At 39.4% G+C, this 18,695-nt stretch overlaps 1 protein-coding gene across 1 annotated transcript in view; it reads right to left on the bottom strand.

The window, feature by feature from the left end:
- The window catches only part of niban2a (niban apoptosis regulator 2a), a 39,529-nt gene that overhangs the window by 16,955 nt on the left and 3,879 nt on the right, over positions 1-18,695 (bottom strand). The window contains exons 2-6 of the mRNA XM_033646625.2: positions 15,296-15,426; positions 13,608-13,736; positions 13,406-13,511; positions 12,796-12,963; positions 3,677-3,792 (exon numbers count right to left, since the gene is read on the bottom strand). Of these exons, the coding sequence (XP_033502516.2) occupies positions 3,677-3,792; positions 12,796-12,963; positions 13,406-13,511; positions 13,608-13,736; positions 15,296-15,426 (650 nt within the window). The remainder of the gene's footprint in view (positions 1-3,676; positions 3,793-12,795; positions 12,964-13,405; positions 13,512-13,607; positions 13,737-15,295; positions 15,427-18,695) is intronic.

Below are 18,695 nucleotides of genomic sequence, written 5' to 3'. Positions count from 1 at the left end.
TTGAGTCTTTGAGGTCTTAACTACTACAAACATTTGATCTAATTTAATTTATCCATTTTTAAATTTCTTTTTGCGAAAGCCTTTCTGTGTATGAGTCCACATTTCTAATGTTACAAATGTTTAAAAACTATAATGCTGTCATTTTACGTCATACTTGCACTTAAATGTTGGCAAAATGTAGATGACTTAACTCACTCTAATAACCATATTCCTACATAACACTTATCTGTGCAGAGGTAAGTGTTATATACTACGTGCCTGCAATCCTTACCTGCGATGTTTAAATAAGTAAAACACAATTTGTCAAAAAAAAAAAAAAGGCATTAATTTGGTTAAAATGGGTCTTGACCGGGTCTTAAAATGCATTAAATTTAACTGATACATGTAGACACCCTGTGATATGTGCTGATTTGGTCTTGCTGTTTTGGGGCGTTTCCTCTTGGCTCAATGCAAACTTTAGTGTTATGGGAATATTATAAACTGGCTTTAGCAATGTAAACATGACTATTGTCTTGCTCACTGCCCATTCTTTTGCCACATATATTCTCATTTTCACTTCACGCTTGTATTTACTGTGAAAGTTTGTTGTACTACCAGTTACATTTACACAGCTGACCTCTTATTTTGTGGTTTCCCCTGTTGGATTCATAAAGCTCATAACTACGTACAGTGCTCATGATCATCTGCAGCTTATTTTTCCCCTTCTGTGTTCACATAATAGATTAAAAATCCACAGGAATGTCTGAAAGGGAAAGACACTGGAAAATGGAAAAATCTCTTACAGTAATGCCTGAATTGCTCTGTATATTCTCTTAAAATGTCATCTTCTCTCATAAAAAAACTTCATTACATTAATAAGAAATTTAAAACACCCACTGTTAATGTAAAATATTGATCACTGCAGCTTTACCATGTACACATAGCTGAGTAAAAACTGCAAGGGAACTAGAGCGAAACAGGAAACAAGAAAAAGTGACTGCCATAAACAAACAGAGGGACTGTGAAGCACTAGCAGCAAGACTGAAAGAAAGTCATTCAGAGGGGAGACCCCAATCGACCGTGTGTGTGTGTGTGTCTCTGTGAATACTGGTATGTTGAGGGGTGGGGTCATGTTGCTGACAGTCTCTTTGAAGGTCTTGTGTAGGTGCACTCTTGTACTGTAGTGTGAAGAAAGGGTGTGTGTTGGTGAAGTTGATGGAGTGTTTTTCCGAGCGATAGCCTACTCATTGAGGAAAAAAAACAACTTGGAGCTATTGGCATGGCAAGAGATATGTCTGGAGAGCAGCCATACCTCTGAAAAATCTTGTTCTGCCATTATCGAGGCCTCTTAATAGGTTGAACTATGATCCTGACCTGAGGGGTATTCCAGGTAGGAGGTTCAACAAACTCTGAGTCTAACCCTGAACTCTGAGTTGATTTACCCTGAGATGGGAAACTCTGAGTTACCGGTTCCAGAACAGCTGATTTGAGTTAGTTCAGTCAACTCTGAGTATGTACACTCTGAGTTAAGCCAACAATAAAAAGCCATCATCAATGGAGCTCCGACCCCACGATTCACCATGGCAACAGGTAAATAAAAGACAGCGCCTCCATTTTAATCCAGTGGATGTAGAGATATTAATGCATGTGTAGCACACGGTGCACGTTTATCTTTAAAAGAGGAGCCTGAGTCAGAGCGAGTAAAGTGTAAATAAGTTAACCATAAAGTTAATAAAAAAGTTTTATTCAGTGTTGTCCATTTATTCAATATTTATCAGACTTACATTTAATTAATGAAGATAAAGTGGTGGAATCTGACTGTATCAGGCTGTAGATACCTTACATTATATTAGTTATATACAATAATATATTTGTTTAGATTTAATCTGATGGGGAAAAACACAGGAGGCAGCAACTGAAAAATAGGAAGATTTAAAACATATAGGCTAGGCTATAGATCAAAGACATAAAGACATCCTGCACCATTGCTCACTCAGAAATATTAACATATAATCCCCAATATTAGGCTATAGGAATTGTTCCATCAGTGCGACCAATGACATCAGTGATAGAGATCATTAGTCACTGAAACTATGTGTCTAAAGCTTCATACCGATTTTTAAAATTTAAATAATTAGACCTACACATTATGTGCAATAAACATTTGGGAGCTGCTGTAACAGACTGACAGTCTGATCCTTGTGCACAGTGTTATAAAAAATAATAAATATAAAAAGGACGGAAGTTTGATTCTGAGCTGAGGGTGAATTCTCACTGTGTAATATTTGAATGTTAAGACAAAAAATGATGTCCACAGAAATGATTGATGTGCATAAATTCAGTAACTTGAGACAGTCCTGAGTAACAAACTAATATCCAGCAGGATTTAGACTGTTACATACGGTAAATCTCCGCTAATTAATGCGCTTCGATACAAGCTTTGACATGGACTAAATGAATGAGGAAATGAAACAGCGTGTAAGAGGGAGGAGACAGAGAAAAACTCAGGGTTTATTGAAAAAAACCTCTCAGCGAGCAGGTTATGTTCAGAGTCTGTTACCATGGTGATTGACTCAGAGTTTCAGTTACCTCTCTTTCTGGAACAGATAACTCAGAGTTTCCCTCATCTCAGGGTTAACTTACTCTGAGTTTTCACATAACCTGCTTTCTGGAATACCCCCCTGAACTTTGGACAGATACTCAGAGGAAGTCTTTGGAAATTGTTCCTGGAAATCTCTTTATACTGTCACAAGCAGTAATCTTGCTATTTGAGGTACAATATCCTCAGTATCAAGTTGTATCACTGGCTGTGTTTTCACAAAATAATCAACATAAAAATGTTACTGTGCCGCATTCAGTTTTCATTTGGCTGTGGAATTGCTCTAACATTTCTACATAGTTGATCTTTTTTTATTTTTATTTAATTTATTTTTACTTATTATTTATGATTTTTATATTTGTTTAAATGTATACATTATTATTTACCATTCATTTTTAAGTATCTATTTTTTACATTTATTTTGATTTTTTTTTTATTTTGATCTAATTTATTTTTTATTTATTTATTTTTATATTTGTTTAAATGTATACATATTTATTTACTATTCATTTTTAAGTATATATAGTTTTTTTTTTACAATTATTTTGATCTTGTTTTATCTATCTCATTTATTTTTACCTATTTATTTTTATTTTTTTTTAGATTTATACATATTTCTTTACTATTCATTTTTAAGTATCTATTTTTTACATTTATTTTTTAAACTTATTTATTTTTACTTATTTATCATTATTTTTTATATATTTTTTAACTAAACATATTTATTATTTACTATTTATTTTTAAGTATATCTTTTTCACATTTATTTTTTATTTTTTTTTCAAAGTTCAATAAACGCATGATGTTTTTCAAGTTACTGAATACTAGAGTTAAATAATCCAGATCTCAGTATTAACCAAAATAATTGTAACTATGATTATTGCAGTGATCAAGCAGTCCTGGGCAGAACATCCTGCATTAAGGTAGTCTAAAACTAATGATGCATTCAGGCGCTCCTCGTTTCATGATACCTTGAGTTTACGTTTATCTTGCATAAGATGGGAAAGGCATTGAAACCAAATCTAGAAATGCATAGTTTATAGGATCCAGCCTCTGAGCTGGTACACAGCTGTACTGTGAATAATCTGAGATCCTGACCTGTGGGGGTGCTCCACACATCATATCCCAGGTCCCATAGTGTCCTTTGGCTTGTCTGTGATGTCTCACAGTATCAGTGAAGGCTGGTGTTTTAACAGTGCAGTCCTCTGGCAGACCTGTTGGGGGCGGAAAAGAACAGAGCAGATGCTTGGTAACATGACAGAGGCCAGACCCCCTTCTCCCCTCTTTTAAAAGAAGGTGCAGTTGGCTGACATGATGGCAAATGGCAAAATTGCAGGATGTTTTTTGAATTGTTTGATTTCTTACTGTGTCAGAATGCTCTGAAATGACTATAAATGAATGTTTACTTAGTATCCGATGAACTAACGTGTCAACATTTCATTGGTTTCTGTAGACACTAACACACTAACAACAGTTTCCATAACATCTGAGTCATTTCTGTGGAGCCATCTGAGAGTCTAATTTTGGCCGGCGGTATATTCAGTAACAGTCGCTGGAGTGCAGGACAGCACATACACTCAGCCCCTGTCACACACAGTTGTGTCATCCCTCAAAACAGGAAGATGTTGGCTTGTTGGAGGACAGATTTCATGTGGTTGCCCTGGTTACGGCCCCTCCCAGCCGTCAGGACAATAGAAGCAGCTCACAAAGCACTCGGCAACGTGTGCGTTTTTAGGAAGTTGGTTCTTATCATGTGGTTGTGTTCAAGTGATGGAAATACATCACTAGCTGCCTCTCTCCCACTCTCAAGGCCACAGCACTGAGTGACACAGAGCGCTGAAAGTCATATATCCCTCACAAAAGAGTATAAACAGGTGTATGGAATAAAACATCTCTATAATTAGTTTGTCCTTCGGCGCAGTTCTTTCTTTAAATAAAACTACTGATTGAGATTCTCTTTGCTCATGTGGCAACAAGAGCCACTTCTTTGATGCACAAATAAATTAAAGGATAGGTTTGCGGTGTGTCCACCCAGCTGTTATTGAAATGTTGTTTACCATCATTTGTGCTGGTCAATAAGAAAGCACAACTTCAACAATAGCAGCATACCTTTTTAAAAACCTTACCCCTCTGCTTAGGCTTTTCACTGTGCCTACACACTTACGCTAAGTGCTGTACTTTCCACTGAAGCGATTTAGTTTTGCAGTGGTGGAAGAAATATTTAGAGCCCTTACTTCACCCTTACTGAAGTGAAAGTAGATATAGCAATGATACTGATGTCATTACAGGGATATAAATGTATCTGTATGCCTGCACGCCATGTAGACCTCCACATACATGTGTGCAAATGTCCAAAAAAAGTTTGGCGAGGTTGCTCTGGCAATTTAAGTATCCACCCTTGCTGCCTTGTGAGGCTGTTCGCTCTCGAGGTGCCAAAAAATGAGGGACAAGAATGCAGTTTTCTGTGCTGCATAATGAATGAATGAATGCTTGGTTTACCCACAGAATGCCTGAGTGATTACCTGTTTGCCGTCTGTGAAGTCTGTTACACACAAGCATCAATGTGTGCGTCTTTATTGCCTGAATGTCTATGAAGTTGTTTTGTCTGTGGCTGTAAGTCTGTGACTCAGAGGAGGCTGACAAAGACAGGAAGTGACCAAGGAGTGAGGCGGGCGGAGAGGCAGTGCCAGACAGGAAGCTGTCTCTGCTCCCGGCTCACTAACTCTTTGCTGACAGGCTGAGGGTCGTGTGTTAGCTTGTTTTGGCACAGGTTCGCATGAGAATTCACTGGACACTACGGTTAGAGGCGCAGTGGGAAAATAACGGCACAGACAGCTGGCATGTTGGCAGGTGACCAGCCATCGTTTGGAGGTCAAATGCAGTGAAGAGTGTCTGAGGGATGCAGCAGCAGACTGGCTTATGGTTTACTATCCTTATAGAGCCTCAACGGATAATGTGCATGTCAGCAACATGGCCTTTTAAAGTGTTCTTGACCAAGTAGTCAGCCAATCAGCTCTCCCTATGTAGAGGGAGCTAATTCAGCAATGCCAATTGCAAAAATATAACTTAGGTTCGTGTCGTAGTCCATAGCTAACTTACTGACTCTATGGCAAAATTATCCTTTGTATTTACATCTGCCTCACAGAAGTAAGACAAAGAATAGCACCGAGGATGACACTCCTCCCTTTAAAGCTTAGGCCCAAAGCTTTTAAGCCTTAAAGCAAACTTCAAACGGCAACTACGCCCATTTTCAAAACTCATTTGATATTCTTATGGTCGAAGATAGTCCAAATATTAAAGTAAACATGGACCAAATCCAAAAAGTACAGTGCTAAAACTCAAATTTGTGATGTTGTAGTGTGTAAAGTCTAGAACTGCTCCACAGACAATTAATTGGGAAAGATGTTATAAATGACACTGAGAGCACCCAGGGGCATGATCTAAGTAAATGGGAATGTTTTCGGTATCAGAGCTGAGAACACAATAGAATAAAGCTCATTTGTTTATAGAAAAAGAAAAGCAGTCTGTGGGTCCACAAAATCAGTCGTCTTTCATTGTCTTACTTCTCAGGTTTCTGGCTTTGAGTGAGTAGCTCATATTCACAAACATTGGTTGAACTTTAAGCCATGGAAATTACATATTTGAATTCTTAATCTTCTCCTCTAACATTCTCTCACTCCTGAAGTTTCATGTTTAACCATGATAGCTAACTAGTTGTAACAGTAACAGGAACATGGCACATGCTTATCGAGTAGCTAAGTGGGTGATGATGGACTGCTGTAACTCAAAGGATGTAGACTGTGGATGTAGAGCCTGTCATTGCCCCTCTATTTTAGATGGGAACATGCTTCCTGCATGTTACTGTTCTCAGAATCCCGGTTGCTACTAAAACTAGGGCTTGCGTAGCCAGACGTATCTCCACACTTTGTTTGTTTTAGCACTGTGCCTACCAGCTTCTGAACTTGCGACCTACACACTAAAACGTCTTTTTAATGTTTTATGATTTGTTTTCTTTTGCTAGAATCAAAAGGGGGCATCGACGCTGCATCCTAAGCTCAGTGCTGCCTAAGACAGTTGTCATTGGTTAAAAGAAATGCAGACAACCCAAAGCATCTTTTACCTTAGTCTGGAATTATGATGGGTCCAGTTGGCATATCATGAGATATTTTAGAGCCCCTACAATAAATAGTAATGGTAAATAAGTATTGTTTACCCATGGCATGGCACTGGTCTGTGGCCTGGTGGCTGGGAATCATTAGGCTTAAACACTCAGTCCTCATGTCGACTGTTTAGTTTTCAAGAATAAATTGGTAATTTGAAAAATTTAAGGGAGCAAACCAGATCAGCAGTGTAAAATACCTAAAAGCGAATTCTTCTATATTCTCAGCGTGTTGCTCACTTAAAGAGAAACTTCCTCTCAGTGCCAACAGAAAAAGCACAATATTTTTTGACTACCTGCCAGGCCTGTTAACCACTACACATTCTCCATGTGTCTGAAGCAAGTGAGATCAAGGAACAGATTAGTTTCTCTGCACTGTGTGCATGTGTGTACCATGTATAAATAGAACATGTGGCAGCACTTACCACGGTCTCTTTATTCGAGGCATTTCCCTCCCTGCCTTGCTCACCACTCTCTGGTTGGTGGGATTTTAGCAGCAGCAGTGGATGGGTTCCCAGGCCTTCACATTTACAGATGCATGTGTATGTTTCCCAGAGTTAAATATATTTGACATTTTATAACCCATTATGCATTTCCATGTCAAATTTTCTCTGATTAGGCTTCAGCTTCAGGGCACCTGCCTTTACATTGAAGCTTGTTTAAAGCACTTCTTATAAATCCTCGCACTGCTGCTGCTCCCTCCATTGACACGCATGAGGAGGATTTCCCCATATGGTGCAGCCCTATAGAACCCACCAAACCCACAGTACAATAAATACTCATTGAAACATACCATCAGCCGCAGACATCACAAACACATGACCGAATAAGTCCTAAAATACGATTTCAGCAGATCCCTGCCTCCATCAGCTGCAGATGAGTGAATGCCAGACACCCTGTTTTGGTTTATTTTGTATATTTTGTCGGGTAACGACACCATAGAGTACATAAACGTCAGCATTTTGAATTGTACAGCGTGTTGAGACGCACACTGTTCAGCTACTGACAAGCCACAAACATGGCTTGAAATGTTCTTTTATCGCCCTTTGAATGTGCCCATCGCAGGTCTCTTCTTGCTGAGGGGAATTAGTCTGAGGTCTGCGGATCAGAGCAGAGGGCTGTGGGGGTGGAGACTTGTCTGTGATTGATGGTACTCTAGTGGCCCAGCAGCAGCTTGGAGCAGTCTATGACTACTGATGAGATGCAGCATCAGCCTGGCTGCTGGACTGCTGCACCAACTGAATCCATCATAAGGGCTGAAACTAATCATTATTTCTTATTATCAATTTTCATTATAGTTTTTAATTAATGAACAAATCATAAAAAAGTCAATAAATATATACGTTAGTCCTAGATTATCTCGCCATATTGCTTGTTTTACTAGACTTAATGTTCAAAGCCAAAAGATATTTAATTATCAATAATATATAACAAAAAGGATCAAATCCTCACGTTTCAGAAGCTGGAACAAACAAATGATTGCCTGCTCCAATATGACTTATGATATTAATTCAGGGTTCCCACTGTCATGGAATTCCTGGAAAAGCTATGAAAAATTAGCAAAACTGTTTTTCAGGCCTGGGAAATTTTGGAATGAACAAATTTTCTTAGCAATGTTTGGAGTATAAATTGTTTTGGCTATTGTTTAATTAAAATATGCTCACAAAAATCCTGAAATATGATGTATTGCTAATTTAAAATCTAGTGCTGCGTGGCCTAACCATTGAAATGTCACTATAATCACATGATACATATTGGTGCATGCAGCTTGTCTGTGGCAGGAATGTCTAACGTGCGAGTAAAGTTGGCAAGTTAGCAAGCGCAAATGACCAGGAACTGTGTGGTTAATTATGTATGGCTTTCAAACAACAAATTTAATACATGGCTCAAGAGAAGCAGACCCTGGTGGAGGCTCGGTGCAAAGCGTAATAGTTGCCAAATTTAATTGTGGGAAAAGGAAGTGTGTGTACCTCTCCCAGTTTGGAAATGTGCCCTACTTTAATTCGCTACTTAAACTACTTAAAGTCATGGAATTAGAGTAAAATATTATGGGAAAGTTTTGAAAATTCATTGGTAAAACTGTGTGGGAACCCCTTACTGATTTAAAAAAAAATGGCTTCATATTTCATCAATCAGCCAATTGAATGAGAAACAAATTAATTCAGGACTAGACATCATTATGTTTACGTGTAAAGTTCATTATGAATTTAAACCTCAGCCACGACAGTTACATCACCGGAGACTCTGAGTGGCCTGTGGGTTTTAAAATTTTAGTTTAGGCCTACTGGTTCCATTTTAAGTCATAACATTTAACTCACCAGGTTAATTAGAGGCTGAAGGTCGAGTATCTAGAACAGTCACATTTAAATTGTTGTAACTACTTATTTTGAAGAGTAAACAAAGGTAAACAGTGAAGGTCTAACCCAAACTGTCTGCTGTAAGGGTCTACTAGATTTTGCAGATCCTGGTTGAACTCTGTGGTGTGAACACTCACACAGACACGTCGACATGCTGACTAATGAGATGGGCCGCAGCTCTGCGTTGTGCAGAATACCGCGATGAGGTCACCTGTTAACAGGATGCTTTGCACTTCATTCTGTTAAGGCGATGCAAAGCAGCAGCTGATCATTTTATTGGAGAGCGATTGAGGGTAAAACAACAAGAGCTTTAGTGGATGCAAATATATCGGTGTGTCAGCGGGAACATTTAACTTGTGGTTTCGACTTATCAAAGCCAGCTGAATAGTGTCAGTGTTCAGCTAAAGAGCTGCTTTGCATGAAGCTTCTGTGCTTCAAGAAGTTTATTCTTCATGGGCACTGCAGTATTTTCTGTAGCATGACTGACATGTTCTGTAAGATTCAGTGGTCATTTCACACTTAAGTGTAAAAGAAAACCATGTGCAAGGTCTCTGATGCCATCTGTAGCCATACAAACTTGCTGGTAACTATTTGATATGTAAGATGGGTTCATTCCAACATTTTAAAATCTGTCCTGTTGGACGTGGTGGCATGTACAGCAAGTGTACATGTTTGTGTGTGTGTGTGTGTGTGTGTGTGTGTGTGTGTGTGTGTGTGTGTGTGTGTAAGTCCAGTCAGTAAATGAAACTGCAGAGGGGTCAGGGGTCAGGCTGTAAAACCATTCATCACCCCCTGAAAGCCTTTTTCCGGTTCTGGTTCTCCTCAAAACATCAGCACGACAGAGGTGAGACTGGGCGTGTCAACACAGGCCAGAAACATGAATGCCAATCCACACTGACACCAGCCATGGCGACTGTAAAACAGCAACACTCTCTTTCAGCATACTCCTGGAGCCCATCCTCACAGCTGGAATGTATGGCAGGGACTCTGGCGTTTACTGAGCATGCCCGAACAGGTAGTGTTGGGAAGTAACAGGTGTGCTTGACTGAGGACAGACAGAGGCAGTTTTATGTACAGTCAGAAAATGTGTGCATTGCAGTTGGTATTTGGCTTCTACTTTGTTTTCTCCTCGGCTAGTTTTGACCAAAACTCCTTAAGTGAAGAATTAAAGCTCCTGTTTTTCGGCTTCTGACACTTTGAGGCTTGCATTGTTTAATTTGAAACTAATACTGGTGACAGACAGCTGCTAGCATAGACATGTGTGGTTAAACAGAACACTTGAATTCATGCAAGACAGTTGGCATGTTAGTTGGCTCCGTGCACAACAAGGTTGAATCAGGTTGGGCAACTTTTTCAGCCTACTAATGAGCTTCGATCCAGTGTGTTATTTCATTCGATGCATGGTATGAGGTTTTAGTTGTTCGTAATACAGGATTGTTTGGCTTTTTATTTACACAGGTAACTCTTGGACAAACTAAAGTGCATGCTTGCTTGCATCTTTCTTCAGGTGTGGAGGGATCGATGCAGCTGACTTAATGATTACAATGACTCCTTGAGTGTGATGATCCATTCTAACAATCACTCCAAGCACAATTACAGGTAATTTAGCCACATGTTTAAAGTTATAATAAATATAGATGTATTAATAATGTACAAAAGGCCTATTTAGATTCCTTAATAATCCACGCTCTATCTACAATCTCTTTCAACACCACCTGCCTTTGCAGCCAGCAGGACCCAAACATGCCCAGTCTCGTTCACTGCAGTTTGTTTATTGCTTAATCTCCGTAGTTTTGTATTTTTAACTCAACTTCCCCTACGGTTCCCACTCATCCCGGTTCTCTCTGTCTCAAATCTAAATAAAGCACACTGAATGTGAGATCACTCACGCACACAACCACAAAAAGGAATTTGACTCTCCTCAAACGTAGGCAATGAATGGACTCACTGCATCTTACTGCAAAATTTAAATATACCTGCCAATTAAAACTTGTTGTATAATTTGCAGTGAGCATGCCATGTGGCGCACACAATTTGGAAGGTGGCCAATCATTAGATTCTCCTACACAAAGCCCAAAGATGTCACTCTTGCCAAGCCAAGAAATACAGTGTGACAACACGATAAAAAAAATGGGATTACATTATGTTTGCGCGTCCTCAGGCACGTCTCTGCCTTCTGTGTCTCAACACAATGACACATGAGTCATGCCATCATAAAAAAAAGCCTTATAGCAGATCAAGAGTAATTCTCCACCCTGATATAACAATAATTTTCTGATGTGCAACCAAATGACAAACACACTGCAGGATCCTCCAAAATACCGTCAATTCACAAACAAGAGCCAGCACTGAAATAATGGTGACACGCCTAAACAATTAAAGGCTTGTACAATTAAAAAATCTCATAAAAGGAAAAAGCAGCTACTCATTACCACTATATTCCTCACGCTTTTCATAAACATGTCATATTATAATGTACTGAGCTTGATTTTTAGAAACTGTGTGGACATAGTTCCCTCTAAGTTGCTGTGTCTTCCATTTTAAATGTATTATTCTTCATATGTAAGTTGTTTTTTTTGGTAACTCCCTAATCCTGGGAGAAGCCATTAGGTGGGGCGGCACATCACTACACTGATGACATGTATTGCATGCCTCAATGGTAAAAGTAGCGTCTACTTAGCTGTTCTTTTATGACATAAAGATAAACAGTACTAATGTACATTTTTCAAAATGAAAGGCTTACAGGAAAGAGAAGGGATTAGAACTATTAAGGATATTTTATATTAATTTTTAACAATAATTAATTTGTCTGTGATTGTTTTAATGAATTATTTGTGGTAAAAATGCACATCACAATTTCTCTGAGCCCAAATCTCAAAAATGCTTGTTTTTTCAAAACAAGAAAAGCAGTGAATCCTCAGATATAAGAAACTACAACCAGAGAACAGTTTTCATTTTTGTTTGATAATGACTGAAACACTTATTTGCAATAGACAGACTAATGAATGGACACGTTATGGTCTAATATTTGAATATTTTCAGTTCTACAAGTGATCTGTAAACTGCTGAAAGATTTTTTGTGAAACAAAAGGGAGGAAGAGTTGAGTTAACAGTTAACAGCTAATTAAAAAAGGTAAGCGTCTCAATAAACGCAATCAAATATAAAACACGAGCAATTAAAATAAATGCCTATTTAAAATAAGTCTGACTGTCTCTTCAGTTGAGTAAATAAAGTCCCTGCCCACTTATTCAAGTGATGCAGATTGTCTGTCAGGGCTTTAAAATTTGTAACATTTGGAGCTCTGATCCAATGACAACAACATGTCACACTGTTACCAAGACTAATAAAAAAATAAAAACAAATGCCCATCATTCCTGCATGATCTCACATTCACAGATCAACCAGCTCACTCAGATGGCATGTAGAGGCTTCACACACTCACACACACCCTCGTCTGAACCGCCAACGAAGGTAGAGAGGCAGAGAGAGGCAGTAATTGTCCAGGGTGGAGCACATAGAGAGACGCTGCTGCTGTTCAAATGGAGTACATTTAGTGTACGCTGTAGACAAGTGAATTTGGCAATCATCTCGTCTGCTCGTCAGTTTGAAATAAAAAAATCTGAATCTCATTAACGTGACACCACCAGGGACCTTTCTGGTGTATCACTGCACTTCATTGTGTGCTTGTGTGTATCGTTACCATTGTTACTGTGTCTGACACAGTCCTGCAGCACGGCGTGCCACTTCTTCTGCTCCTTCTCTGTCATCACACAGAAGTAGTGGTGGCGGGCGTACGGGTGCCACAGGATGAGGGGGTACTGGGTCGCACACTTGATAAACGGATGACTGCTCACTTTGGCCTTGATACCTACGACAGGTCACACGACAGAGTGAGAATGAGAAACTTAAAGATTTAGAAAGCACTTACAGACAATACGTAAAATAAAAATAATAAATGAGAATAAAAAACAGGTGCATTGAGGATTAAATATGAAAAAATAAGTAACATCTTGACTCTTGTCCCATTGTTATGCTTTTAATCTGATTAAATCTGGATGGACAGTAACACATTTTGTTTATTATCAATGCCAATTTAAATGAAATCATACATTTGGACAAGAGTTTTTTAATACAATAGTCAATAAATGCTAATGATAAATTAAAGCCCAGCCAAGAAGTCAACTTATGTTTAAGTAAAATATGTGCAGACAGATAACATAATAGTATTTTCAACCATTTTTATCCATATTTTCTCATATATTGTCATATTTATAGTGTATATTTGATTATTTTCTCCGTCCTTTTCCCACCTGGCAGGCTGGTATTTATCAGCTCCATGTATTCCTCTAATGAGTCAAGGGCCTTGTATCCGGCGCAGTTGATGGTTGCCTTTGGGTGGAGGCCCCGTTCATGTGCCTATTAGAGAGATGGCAAACACGGCAAGCTGTTTCAACACAAGTGACCCGATGACCAAGTCAGACAGCTGTTTAGTCGAGTAAGAAGTGCACCCACTGTTTTGCTCTCATAGAGGCTGATGTCGTAGCTGTTTGGCACGGATACAAAGCGATTCCTCCATTTCCGATTCTCCTCCAGATACTGAAACAGACACCCTGAGAAGATGGACCGGCCTGCCAGAGGGTCCTGAAAAATCACAGACACTTAGAACCAAAGCCTAATGCAATGTCACATTTTAATGTCATATATTATGTATCATTGTGGCTTCTGATATGCACACACGTATATTTTGTATTAACTTGCCTGTCAGATCTCCCATAACTATTCAAGAGACCTAAAGCTTAGTTGGTGTTTCCACATATGTGGGGATGATGATTTTGTTTAGTGTTTACACAAGGATACACACCACCCACTTTGTTGTCAGGTTTCCTGTCTTAGATCAAATAATACTGTAACTGAGACTGCTTAGAGAGGAAGGAAAGAACGAAGGAGACAGGAGGGAGTAGCCTGGCTGAAACATAAAGAGCTGCTTGTGTTTGAGAGCGGATCTGCTGCTGTTTGTTTGCTGGAAATTTTGCGGGCATTAGTGACAGGGTCACTTGTGCTTGTGTCAGGGCAAAGCCGAAAGAACGTGATTCATTTTCACAGGGTTAACTGAGGTAGACCACAGGCTAATATTATTAAAAATAATACAGTTGTACTGTTTTTGTTTTTTATTGGTTTTCACACACTACCCAGATGGTTTACAAGGATGCAATCGGTTTAAACATTTTTTTTTTACTTAGATTTTACACACCCAAACTTTGGTTTTCTGCATTAGGGCACAATGATCACCACAGAATTGATTGATCAGTTCAATGCTTGCAGTACAACTTGCGATTGCGGTGCTGATAATACATTCCTCTGCAGTAAGTAAGTACTACTGTTGCGTAGTATTGTGTATATAGTTTTTACATCAAAAATTAGACACATTGAAATCTGCAGAGTATAAAAAAAGAGCCCTGGCTCAGGTGTCTTGTGTCTACATGTATGTGTTTGCAAAGCGTAAATTCACATATGCAAAACATTGCTGTTACGTCATTGGCACACACACACACACACATCACGCAGAGAGCAGATGAACCAACATAATAGAATTCCAAACAGCGTCTCTGTTCATGTGTGAAATGTGCTCCACTTCCCCTTCAGTGATTGAAAACGTGAACAAAGGTGGGACTTTCAGTCCAGGCAGTTACCAAAAACGATGAGAGGCGGACAAAATGTGGTAATGCAGAGGCCTCGCTCATTAGGTAATGTTTTGGTACATAGACCCCAAGAATCAGCTCATTCATGCCTCATGTCATGTATAGCATCAAGCTCTGTTTGCCTGACAAAGCCTATATTGATGTAAGTTTGTGTTATGCATAAATCATTAAGGTACAAACAATGGTGTGAATCTGTTCACACGTCTTGTAGGATGGCAAAAGGAAGCTGGAGAGATTTACATTTTTTAAGTGTAATGCTGAGTCGTTGATTACTTGAACTAATTTTTTAATTACTCATTTTGTAAATGACACAAGGGGTTAAAAAACCTGTCGAACAGGAAAATACCTACCTAACATATATATGTTATATGTTTGTAACGTATTAGATATTATCCAGTCACAGGTTGAAGCCACATACATTCTTTCTTTGCATAGCTTGTCTTTTATCTTCCTACACTGAGCAGGTTTAAACCTCTTGTAGCTCTGATACAATGCACTTGCCTTTCTGTGAAGCAGCTGTGACTGTGTTCCTCCTCCTCCCTCTATCTCAAAGCGGACGCTATTGAAGAGGGCGACTGCGTACTGCTGCTCGTACACGTCGCCAAACTCCTTCATCACATCTCTGGTCCGAGCTGCAGGAGGACACACAGATAGACACACAAGATCAGGAAACTTCCATATCACACCAGTGACACAATATTTCTGTAGCACTTTTATTTAAGATACAGTTGAGTCAAAAATTACATCTTATAGTTTCACAGTAATGGCTAACATTTGTACTGAAAGGTAAAAAATTGACAGTCCTGCAGTGAAAACCCAATAAAAAAGTTTGCATTAATTTTCAACAAGACAGACGTGACAAATTCTCGCAACGTGGCTGATTTCCACGTGATTTTATCATCTCTACTTTTGGTATGTTTTTCAAAACTTACCAGTTTAAGTTTGCAATTTAAGTTCTTTTTTATTGTATATTTTGAGAGATGCCATTCTCCTGTGAGGGCATACTGTCTTATATTAAGTCTCACCATGTCAGAAAGCCCACAAAGTCAACTGCTGCTATCAGGTCATGAATAATGCTGTATAGTAAAATTTAAAGTAGGCCCTTTAGAAAGAAAACAGTGACTGTTGGGCAGCACTCTACCAAGAGATACGTAACATATATTATCAGCACAGTTTACTTAATATCATAGCTGTCTGGTACAGCTCTGTCATTCATAAAGCTTTTGCATAGTTAAAATACAGTGCACTCAAACGTTGTTCTAGATATTCAAACCTATGACTCCATGTTTTTATGGCTGCAGCATTTAGTCAAATAGAAATATTCTGGATGTCTTACTTGTCATTTTAAACATGATACGTCGTGCCAAATTTAGCTTGAGCCTCAAAATGATTACCATGTGAACATCTTTGGGTGTTGTGGACTATTTGCTGGACTAAATAGGTCCTTTGACGATGTCACCTTGGAAATTGTGACATTTTTAGCATTGTCAGACATATTAAAGACTAAGTAATTAATAGATAATGAAAATACTTGTTAGTTGCAGCCCATTAGGAGCGAAAGAAGGAGTCTTCCTATGGTAATCAATTCGGATAAATCACTGTTTTCCTGTTTTGCATAGATCCTTTCTGCAGCCTGACTCAGCATTTCTTTTCCACCTCTGTCTGCAAGCAGCATTCTAATAAATACTCTGAGACCCTGCTGGAGGGGACATGAACTTTTCCCACGTTCCAGTGCTGGAAAAAGAGTCAGTTTGCGAGCCGATCAGTATGTTTGGCTCAGTCAGCAGCAGACAGTGATGACTATGATCTGTTTATGGAAGGGACAACACAGGAAGGAGGGAGCCGGTATGTAGTGGGAGAGCAGGAAGGAAAGCGCTGACAGGACAGGATAGACAGGGAGAAAATGTGGAGGAGACAGGGGACAAGGATACACAAACTTATTAAAAACACAGTGTCATACTGGGGGAGATGGACTGACAGGTCAGAGGAAACAAAGGAAGATTTTGAGACAGCTAATACTAAGACTCATCCTGTGGATACTGTTTTGTAGGGTTAGCTATCAAACCTTGATACTTTTATAGTACCGACCAAAATATCTAGTCAGATTCATATTCTTTGACCAGATAGCTACTGTTTTTTTTTCTGACAATTTTACTTTTTGATGAAAAAGAAAATCATTTGTCTTACTATTGGTACTTAAACCCAGGTTTGGTATCTGAACGAGTATGAAGACGGCCCCATTGTTTGGCAATGTCTTATCAACCCTTCTGTTTCTTAAAAAAGTTCATCAAAAGGTTTACTGTGTATATTTTGTCTACAGAACCCCTTAAGTCCCAAAGCATATTTTTATGTGATTAATCCTGTTTGTACAAGATATGGATCTTATGCAAACTTTCCTTTTATTTTTGTCACTGTTTTTTTATATTGTGGATGTTTGATAGACACTCACGCCATCCAGTGTAAATTTCCACAAGATAAGTCTGGCTAACTAGGCTTCCACTCCAAATGTGCAGAGAGTCGGTACTTTCCACTGGTTGTCTTGCTGTGCCAAAGTCAGCAGACTGGATAATTGTACATGGACAGCCTTTTGGGGCACTTGGAAATTGGAATTTGGGAACAAAGACCACATCGTAAATCACACACTCAATCCTGTGTTTCAACCTGTGTAGGCATGGCAAAGAGCTTTGTTATATTCCTCCATCCAGAGCACTGTTGCTCTCTTGTCATACAATAACCATAGAGACTGACATCAGACACAGTAAGATGATGCCCCCTAGCCTACCCTGATTTGTTATGTGAATAACTAGTGCAGCCTTAGGGACCTGGAAAAGATGACATCTAAAACAGAGAGCATCTTTTATTTTATTTTAAGATTTTTTTTTTTTTTTTGGGCTTTTGTCTTTATTATAGGACAGCTTGAGAATGACACAAAGGGGGATGAACTGCAGCGAAGGGCCACAAGTTGGAATCAACCCCTGGCCACTGCAAGGACTCAGCCTACATGGGGTGCACTTTACCAGGTGAGCAATAGGTCGCTCTATAGAGAGCATCTTTATATTATTTTCCATTTTCTGCTCCTTATCCAGGGCTGGGTTACAGTAGCCAAGCCAGGTAGTTTAGACATTCTTCTCCCTGGCAACGTTTTGTAGCTACTGCAGTGTTCCCAAGCTAGATGAGGTATATATTCTCTCTAGTGGGTTCTGGGTCTACCCCAGGGTCTCATACCAGTTGGACATGGCATAAAGTCTCCAAAGGAAGGCACCTCTACCATGTCTTTAAGGGTGAGTCCAGTCACTCTATGGAGGAAACTTACTTATGCCACTTGTATCAGCAATATCATTCTATCAGTCGCTACCTAAAGCTCATGACCACAGGTGAGGGTTTAAACGCAGATGAAGTGGTAAATCGAGAGCTTTCCCTCACAGCCTGGCTCCCTCTTCACCAAAATGGCCGCGTTACTGCTGACACCGCACCAGTCCTTCTTTCAATCCCATGCTCCACTCTCACTCCCAATGGGAACCAACACCCTGGTCTGCCATTCTGAAGGCACTGTTCCGAACTCTATGCAACATTGAATAGGTGTGACGACCAAGGCAGCCCGACAATGTTCAGAGCCTTCCGCATCTCAAGGAGAATGTTGTCCATACCTGGCACCTTGCCGTCGCGGAGCTTCTTAACTACCTCAGAGACCTTTGCCAGTGAGTCTTCAAACTCTGCTTCCTCCACAGAGAAAGTGTCAGTTAAATTTCAGAGTTCTTCAAAGTGCTCTTCCCACTGCTGGATAATATTCCTAGTCTGCCTCAACAGCCTGAGGCAAGCCCTGCTTTCTCCTTCCTGAAAACTCCACCCACACCCAAGTTTTTACTTCAGCGACCACTGAAGCTGCAGCCCCTCTGGCCTC

The sequence above is a fragment of the Epinephelus lanceolatus genome, chromosome 19 (assembly GCF_041903045.1).
Source record: "Epinephelus lanceolatus isolate andai-2023 chromosome 19, ASM4190304v1, whole genome shotgun sequence".
Lineage (NCBI taxonomy): Eukaryota > Metazoa > Chordata > Actinopteri > Perciformes > Serranidae > Epinephelus > Epinephelus lanceolatus.
This window is presented reverse-complemented; position numbering and strand designations above follow the sequence as displayed.